The sequence below is a fragment of the Condylura cristata genome, unplaced genomic scaffold (genome assembly GCF_000260355.1).
Source record: "Condylura cristata isolate star-nosed mole 26May11 unplaced genomic scaffold, ConCri1.0 scaffold00017, whole genome shotgun sequence".
NCBI lineage: Eukaryota > Metazoa > Chordata > Mammalia > Eulipotyphla > Talpidae > Condylura > Condylura cristata.
This window is the reverse complement of record NW_004567118.1, coordinates 35,035,326-35,045,368: the sequence shown is the minus strand read 5'-3', so window position 1 is coordinate 35,045,368 and position 10,043 is coordinate 35,035,326. Positions and strand designations below refer to the sequence as shown.

Here is a 10,043-nt window from a genome sequence, read left to right as displayed (position 1 = left end):
ACACTGCTGAGGGGAGCAGCGGGCGGGTCAGGAGAGGTCTGCCACGCCATGTGGGTCACCTCCAGGGCTAGGGATTGAACTCATGCTGAAATGGTTTTAGCTTCTTAGTGTTGCACTTTAACCCACTGTTCCACCAGGGAGGGCCCAGTTTTTAGTGAAGTTTTTAGGGTTTTCTGTATATTATCATGTTTTGAAAATAATGATAGCTTTACTTCTTCTCTGGTTTTGATTCCTTTTATATCCATCTCTTACCTAATAGCTTTAGCTAGGACTTCTAATACTATGTTGAATAGTAGTGGTGAAAGTTGTCATCCTTGTCTTCTACCAGGTCTTAGTGGAAAAGCTTTCAGTTTTTCACCACTGAATGATATTACTATGGCTTTGCCATATCTGACCCTTATGTTCATGTACCCCAGTTTTTGAGGATTTTCATCAATAAATGAATGTTCAATGTTATCACTGCTTTCTTGGAATTTATTGATATGATCACATGGTTTTATATATCGTTTTTTGATGTGGTGAATCATGCTGTTGATTTTTATAGATGTTGAAACATCCAGGTGTCTCTGATACAAATTCCACTTGGTAATGGTGAATAATCCTTTTAATGCATTGTTGAATTATGTGTTTCAGACTGCCATTTTTTTAATTACTGAATATTAAATTAGACCTTCATTCAATTCATTTGTTAAGCAAATTTCTGAAAAACCTAGAATTGAAATGTATATCTCTGCTTTACTAAATAGGTAATTAGCATTAATTGTTGTTGAGTTCCCTCACTAAAAGAAGAGAGCTAAAATTCTTCTCAAATGCTATGTGAAATCACTACTTCTTCAGTGACCGATAATATTCCTGGTTTGCAAATATCCTGAAAACATGATTTACTACCAGTGCTTATAACTACAGTTTGGTCAGTGACTAGTAGAAGTGGTAAATAAATATCCCAGTTCCCTCTCCTTTCAGGTAGGATAGCTAGCTACTGGGGTCAGCCAGAAATTGCAGCTTTCTCTAGCATGACCAAACTTTTGTTCCTGTAAGTGGGGACAAGCTTGATGAGGACACTTCAGTGATTTCCTTCCCTTTCCCATCTCTCCACCCCAATTTTCTATCAATACTTCCTGCCATCCCCTCCCAAATAAATCTCTGGATTCTTAAAAATATATATATAGTTTGGAAGATAATACCTAAGTTTCCAAATAGATTTCTTTCTACTGCTCTTATTTCACTCACTTCATCAACTCTCCAGTATGTCTATAATTAAAGTGTGAATCCCAATTCACTATAGAACTATAGTGAACTATAGAATCTAAAAGTATTACCAACCTGACAAATGTGACATTTACCAAATTGTCAGGCTTTTGTTTTTCAAGTCAAAGAGAAAAGAACAGATTTCACTAGACTGGGACACAGCACATAGAAACAACTTGATTAATGGAGTTTAAATGTCTAGTTGTTTACAGAGCTATTAAACTAAAGGATATTAGTTTATTATTATGTTAATAAAACAGCCATTTAAGTATATGGATATTAATTGATTCATTTCTTGAGAGGCTATGAAAAGGCTATTCTGTGTTTCTAGTTTTTTAACTTTTATGTGGGATACTCACAAACTGCTATAGTTTATTCCATTTGGAATTTGATGTGTAGTTAGTTGACATTTGGTAGTCTGTCATATAGTCAACATTCACAGAAGAATACTTTCACTCAGCAAACCCCTAGTTTATAAATCCAAAGTGTTTTTGAAGTGTTTCTCATATTAATTCTATATTTAATAGAATTTTTACGGCCAGAAAACTCACATTCTATGAGTGGATATGAAATATCCACTATATCCCTCATTTCAAAAGTTACATGTCTATGAAATATATTAACCAAATTTTCCATTTTAAACAATCTATATTAGTTACTACTCTTTAATTGTAAGAAATAGGAACTAACCTAAATTAAGTAGCTGAAAATGTAATATACAGAACCCAAGGGCAGGAATATGATCTGGCTTCAGGAAAAGACCATGTAGAGATTCTCTACATCCTCATTTCACATGGAAGAATCTGGTGACCCAACAACTTTGAAGTTTACATTCACAAGTCCAACTCCTCTCTAGGCACTTGCCATTCCTAACTCTCAATTCCCAGTGGAGAGTATCTGATTGGCTTTATTTAGGTTAAATATCTTCCCCTGATCCAATCATTTATAGCTATGGAAGTAGGGTCATTCAGTACGAATTTGGCCACTGCTGTATCAGAAGAAAAACTATATTCAATTTTTAGAACTATTAATTTGTAGGTAGCATTTTATGACTGCTATTATTTCATACTGTGAGGTACAAAATCCTGCCTTATATACTGCTGTTGGAGGGCACATTGATTACCTCTTTCTGTAGCAGAGCACTAACAAGAAAATGCCTTATCTATATGACAAATAAAGATATAGGGGGAAAATTGCAGTTAATAGGAAATAGCATTATTTATTGTATTTGACTGTATCCTTGGAAAAATCCAAGTAAATGGTACAATTTAAAATCATCCACTTTCTTTTTCTCTGCAGTATATCTCTTTGCATATTGAAGACTTTAAAAATGAAATGTTTGAGGAACTACTTAAGCACCTTTGTCACTGTGCAGATGAATTCAGGGAGGTTATAAAAACTGACATGCAGAGGAAGATGTTTGCTGAACTCTTCCTATACTGTGACAGTGGGAAGGTAGGTAAGATCCTTATGGCAATGCTTCTAAAACTCTATGTTTAAATGACCAGTTTTTAGACTATTGTTGATGATGGGAATGTTTTTAACTTCCAGTCTGTTATGACTGATAGAGAAAATAGATTACCAAAGAAATGGATTATTATATACACAATACAACTCAGATATGACTCTGAGACTTGAAATGGCTACATTTGGGTGAAAACTGAGACTGGAGTAACATATCTCCTTAAGTCACCCGTGACAGTAGAAGAAGTTTCTTCTTTCCTATTTGAGACTACTAACTTTGCTTAAATTTACCTGAGCAGTTAGCTTGCAAGGGTATGTCTGCTTTTTTCAAGTTCAATAGTTTAACTTTCATTTGTACCTTTGGACCCTTAGACCCAAAATTGCAGTCAGCTCTCTGGGTGTCTAGGAGTACTAGTCAAAATTGTATCGAGAGGTTGTTGACACTATAAGAGAATAACAAATTTTTGAATAACTGAAGTTTTTCAATAGTTTTTGAATAGTTTAGAATAGCTGCTAATTCAAGCAGTCTAAAACTGGGGAACACATGTAGGAATTGATTTAATGTCTTTAGACTATGGAGGGTGGATATTCCTTTGAATTGACTCAAATTTATCAACATTATTTACTTAGGAGTAACATTTTGAATATCTGTGAATGTATTTAATAGTTTGTTGGGTAGGTTAACTGAAATATTTGTTCAAATGTGGCTTACATTCAATAAATTGAGATGCTAGAACCTCCTTGGCATATTATACAGGAAGACATCCAAAGGCTTACAAGGTTTCTGAAGTTGATTTTCATATGTAGCCTGCCCATATGCACCTTTGCCATGTCTCTCAAGTAAGCCTAAATAACACTTTCTCAAGAAATACATTAATAAGGATAGCATTGATCTCTCTAGACAGATCTTTGATTCTCCATAGATGGGGTAGAATGTGATATATGGGAGGAGATTGAAGCAGACCATTAAAGTGTACTTTACAATTTCAAAGGAATGGTAGATTTTGGAGTGATAGAAGACACAAGTTCTTAACAACCAGAGACAGGGTATACTGGTCAAAGTTAATATCAAAGATGTCACGGATAAATGATATTTTGACTCAACAATCAAGATCAAAGACCATCATATAATGGGCCAGATTTGTCTAGGATCACATTGTGATTATTTATTTAGTTCCAGAATGTATAATTAAAACGAACACAGTTCACAGCAAGAATTAAAGTTGTCATCTCAGTGTTTTGACCTACATGAATTTTTCTATAGTGATAATGATATCCTTAGGAATTAAATTTTTTAAAAATCTATTTACAGAAAAACTCTAAGTATAGGATCAGAAACATGAGTTAAGGTACTACAATACAAAATCCTGATTGATTTCTCATCTAATTCCCAGACACAAGCCAAATTGCACACCTAGCACTCTTTGGTTAATAAAGGGAAGGCTGGCTCTCTTGGGAAAAATTCTAAAAGACTGTCATAAGCATATACTGTAGAATTTCTATCAAGTTTTCTTCAAAGGATATTTAGTAATTTTCTAGGGTTAATATACTTTGGGAAAAGGAGATACTTCACAGAAGTTACCAGACACAGACTTCAAATTAACACTAATATTAAGGATCCCAAAATAGCACAGTGGATCATGGTTAAGGTTAATACTTACAGATGTCAGGAGGTAAATATTGCTTTAACCCACTGCGCCATCAGGGAGGGCCAAATTTCCTAGCTTTTTAAAAATAAAGTTATATTAGCAGAATATTGGATGGGCCAGCATCAGACCCATGAATATATGAGAATTTATGTATGATGTAGTTAACAATATTAATCAGTAGGAAGAGACTATCAATAAATAATATTAGAACAATTGGTTTTCTATACTGGGAAAATATAAAAGTAGACTTTAATCTTATTAATAAAGTAAGTTCTATACAATCAGAGATTTAAACATGGAAAACAAAATTTTAAAGTTTTAGATATATAGACCACACATCTTGACTTCAATACAAGCAATTTATTCTAGAGAATATTCCTTATAAGCACCAACCATAGAGAGAATGGTTGATACATTTGATTATTTGAAAATTAAAAACGTGAAAGTGACTCATCAACCTTTAACTCATTAAATTAAAGATACATGATTAAGTAGGAGGATAACAGAATGATCATTATTTAAAATTCATAAATTAAGAAACAGATGACTTTAATTTGGGATAGGAAAAAGCTTGAAAAAGCCATTCATAGATGAAGAAACCCAAGTACAATAAATATGTGAGAATACTAGTAAGTATTAATCCCATTAATAATTATGGAAATGCAAATTAAAATAGATACTATTTTTATCCATCAGACTAGGAAAAAAATTGACCAATTAAATACTATCAAGTATTGACATAGATTGGGCAACATGAAAACCTCATTTACCAATGTAAATTGGTGTAGGTGGAGCAATTTTGTAAAAACTTTTAAAGTTGAAATGTTCATACAGACTCCACTTATAACATGGCAGAGTAGAGGTTAGGGGATCACCCTCTCCCTTAAAACAAATACAAAAAATTGCCCACTCTGTCCTGTCTTTAGATTCCCAAGACCTTCCCACAAGATCTCAAACTAAGATTGGTGGTCACTGGAAACAAAGAGAAGTATGACTAAGCTGGAGGTAACCCCTCCACACCCTCCAAGCCACAATTGGGGCAACCTGGGACACTGTGAAATTCCCTGGAGAAATCTGCTGATACATGAGCAAGCACATACTGGACCTGGAGCAGTGGGAACTCTGCAGGAGCAGACCTGGGAAACTGAGAACTCCAAAAGCTCCCTCCCCTACCATTTCGCAGAAGACATCAAAGTGACAACAGGTTGAACCAAGCCAGACTCCATAAAATGCCCAATAACAGAGAGGAGGACTTGCAAGACAACTCATGAATCCTTGGGAAAGTAAATCAACAACCCACAGACATTGCAGACTGAAGCAGTGGCCGCAAAAGCAGGGGCGGGGCAGTGATGTCTCTGTTGGTGGCTATAGTAACAAATTGGTGAGTGTCCACCTGTCTTCCTCCCCCACACAGAGTTACCTATGGCCAATTGCATATTAATCCCAGAATGTGAGCCTGGTGGTCCAGACCTAGCTTCTCCCATTGGGAGACTCAAACTTCACAGACCAGGACCCTCTCCAGAAAAAAGCACTACTAACGAGTCAGGCTGGGAAGTTCTGACAACCTAAGCACAGAATAGAGCTTACTGTGGAACCAAAGAAGAGGTAACCAATTTCACTCTTCAAACTGAGATAGAGTATTGAAGCCCCAGATTTCCTCTGTGCCCCAACCTTACACCAAAAACCTGTGTCCCACTAACACACTCAGCAAATAAGGCTACACATATGTCTAGGAAGCAAGAAACATTTGAATACAAGATAAAAAAGCAAAATGAGAAGGATAGTAATCCTGGGACAAATATAAAGGATGCAAAAATACAGGAACTATTAAAGACTTTAAAACAGCACTATTAAAAATGCTAAATGAGCACCCTTCCTGGTGGAGCAATGTGTAAAAGCACAGCACTATGAAGCTATCACAGCCACTAAAGCATGAGTTCTATCCCTGGCCAGGGAGGGGACCCACATGGCATGGCAGACCTCTCCTAACCTTCCCACTGCCCCCCTCAACATCTGCCTGTCTGCTCCCTACTTTGTCTCTGATGTGTCTCTCATTCCCCTGCACCTCTGGCCTGTACCCCAGTTCTGTATGCATAAATAAATAAATCTATAAAAAATACTAACTGAGCTACTGGCAGGTCAGTCAAAGGCAGATAGGCAGAAGCAAGATCTTAGAAAGGAAATCCAGGAACAAAGAGAATTCTTTACAAAGAATATATGAATATAACACATATCACAAAAAGGCACTGAATGAAGTGCAGACAAATTTAGAAAGTACTTTAGATAGAATTAAACTGGAAATAAGAATTTCAGATGTAGAAAACTCAAATAAAAAACCACCTGTTGAGAAAAAGGGAATCAACACAAAGGAAAAAGAGAAGAGAAATTTAAGAATAGTTGGGATTCCAGAAGATGAAGAGAAAGAAATGTGAACAGAAACCCCATTCAAAAAAAAATAATAACTGAGAATTTTCTGAATCTGAAGAATGAATTAATTATGGGAATCTAGGAAGCAAAGAGAATACCCAAACTTTTAAATGCAAAAAGACCTATGCTTAGACATACCATTGTCAAACTATCAAAAACCAGATAGAGAGAAAAATTTGCAGGAAGCAAGGGAAAAAAATAATTTACAAAGGCTCCCATGTTAGGATTTCCTTGGATTTCAGCCCAGACATTCTCCAAGTAAAAAGAGAGTAGAAAGATGTATTTATGATCCTGTCAGCCAAGAATATCCTATCCTACAAAATTATCATTCAAGTATTAAGGTGAAATAAAGGTTTTCCCAAACAAACAGAAGCTAACAGAGTTTACCACAACCACACCTGCCATACAAGAGTTCTACAAGAAAAGAAAAATGAAACATAATTTTCTTGAACACTACATCTGAGACACAAGCAAGAATACTGTTCCAAGGGGAGGAAGAAATGGACAAAATCTGTGTAATCAGCCAGAGCAGACACCAGCTCATAAAGCACTTAAATCATAGAAATTTAAGTAAAATCCCCATAGTAACCACTAACCAAAAATCGGGAATAGAGATCCACAAAGAAACAAACAAACAAATGATAGAAATACTGAGGAAAGCTATCCACAAAGAGCAGAAAGAAACAAATGGAAAAACAAATAGTAGAATTATAAATCAAATATCAAAACAATAGATAAACATTTCATATTGATAATTACCCTAAAAGCAATTGGGCTGAATTCACCAATAAAAAGTCATAGACTAGCAAAGTGGGTAAGTTTTAGCCATCAATACTCTGTTTACAAGAGACCCATTTAAAACTGAAAGACTAAAGCAAATACTAAACTAACAGGTTGGAATAAAGTCATACATGCTAATAACTCAGAGTAAAGTAGAGACTGCTATTCTCATATCAGATAAACTAGACTTTCAACTAAAAGTAATCAGGGACAAAGATGGACACTATAATGATCAAAGGAACAATTCACCAAGAAGATATAACTGTTATCAATATTTATGCTCCTAATATAGGAGCACCTAATAGCAAAAAGGAACTATTAACAGATCTAAAATAATACAATGCAAAACTATAGTCATTGTAATTTAAAAGAAAAATACTGTTATTGGTCAGAGACCTCAACACACCACTGACACAAAAGGATGCAATATCCAGACAGAAAATAATTAACAAAGAAATAAAGGCCTTATATGAAGTGTAAGAATAAATGAATTCACTGGACATGTATAGAGATTTCATCCCAAATGAATGGATATGTTTTCTTCTCCAGTGTACATGGATCACACTCAAGAATAGAACAAGGTTATATTCTAGGACATAAAGCATATCTCAGAAAATCAACAAAAATAGAGCATCTCCACAGACCACAATGCTGTAAAGCTAGAAAATAGAAATAGAGTATCTTCACATACCACAATACTACAAAACTAGAAATTAACCACAAGAGGAATCTTGGGACAAACCAAAACATGTAAAGACTGAACAGATGCTTCTGAACAACTCCTGGCTCAATGAAGAAGTAAAAGAAGAGAACAAAAAGTGTCTATAGACTACTGAAAGTGGAGAGACAAGCTACCAGATCCTGTGAGATGCTTTAGAAGGAGAATATACTCATAGTATATAATCTATTACACTTCTAGTTATTTATCTTAGGTACATATTTACATATGTATATAAGAACAATGTATAAAGATATCCATTACAGCATTATTTTTACATTCAAATACTGGAAGTAGTCTAAATGCTCACCAATAAAGGGATTTTTTTAAATTATGGTGCTTTCCCCCCATGTTTATTGCTGCCTTATTTACAATTGGAAAGGCATGGAAACAACCCAAATGCCCAAAAGTGGATAACTGGATTAAAAAGATGTGGTACATATACACAATGGAATATTACTCAGCAACCAAAAAAAGAAATACATGTCTTTTGAAGCAACATGGATGGAGCTGAAGAAGATCATGCTTAGTGAAATAAGCTAGAAAGAAAAGGAAAAATACCAATGGTTTCACTCATAGTAGGAGTATAACGGACCAGGCGAGAAAATAATAATAATAATGAACAGCTATATACCAGACACATTTTATGGGGGTTGAGTGGGGGATGGGATCAAAAACAGTGGGTGGAGGGAAATGCACTGAACTATGGTGATGGCACAGGGTGATTTGGTGATGGGATGCCCACAGGGATTACAACTGAGATGAAAAACTGCACAAAATGATGTAAAAATAAGCTATTATATATATATAAATATTACAGTGCTTTCACTTTATATAATACCATACAGCAATTAAAAGAAATATAGTAGTCCCCTCCTTATCTGTGGTTTTGCTTTTCACAGATTCAACCTTGGTCCAAAAATATTACATAAAATAAAATATCTTAAGAGAAACACCAAATTAACATAATTTTATTATAGTATATTATTATTACTGTTCTAGTTTTATTGTTGGTTATTATTGCTAATCTCTTACTATACTCAATTTATAAATTAAGTTTTATAATAGGTTTATGTGTACAGGGAAAAAAAAAACAGTATTTAGAAGGCTTGGTATTATTTATGGTTTCAGGCTTCCACTGGGTGTCTTGGAATATTTCTTCTGTAGGTAAGGGGTGATCTACTGCTGTAATATATATTTTCTTATATGTGTGAATAAGATGTTGAATAAGTAAAAGCAATATTAAAAAGAACACCTGTTCCACAATATCAATTATACATGTTTAAAGTTTATATACAGGATGTTAGCAATCATCATACTGGGTACTGAGAACACCAGAATCATTTTCTATACTTATCTGTAAATAAATGTTTTTCTCCAAATAAAATCAATGCAAAAAACAAAGGACAAGACAAGTAAGAGGCATTTAACTGTTTCAGGTATCATATATAGGTCATGACACCAGTAGCTGAAGACTGTAGATTGTTGCAGGTAGTGCCCCCTGGAGGGGTTTGCTAGTAGAAAATAGAACACCCCAGAAAAGTGCTGTATGTGGGGTGAAACAACAGAAAAGTATATAAGGGAGCTCTGCACATGCCCAAGAGGAGCTGCAAATCTTCAGCAGCAGGAAGACACCATCACAGTGCTGTTTGTATAGGACTAGACAGTACTACACACAGCCTTGGATAAAGTAAACAGCCATTATTGACCTCAGTAACACTTGTTTTCTTGGTTTGTTAAATAAATCCCTTTGTTGT

The 10,043-nt window shown here is 34.9% G+C and overlaps 1 protein-coding gene across 1 annotated transcript in view; it reads left to right on the top strand.

Annotated features, from left to right (window-relative positions):
* The window catches only part of EFCAB5 (EF-hand calcium binding domain 5), a 71,012-nt gene that overhangs the window by 18,250 nt on the left and 42,719 nt on the right, over nt 1-10,043 (top strand). Inside the window, exon 5 of the mRNA XM_004685146.2 lies at nt 2,548-2,703. Coding sequence (XP_004685203.1) covers nt 2,548-2,703 — 156 coding nt within the window. The remainder of the gene's footprint in view (nt 1-2,547; nt 2,704-10,043) is intronic.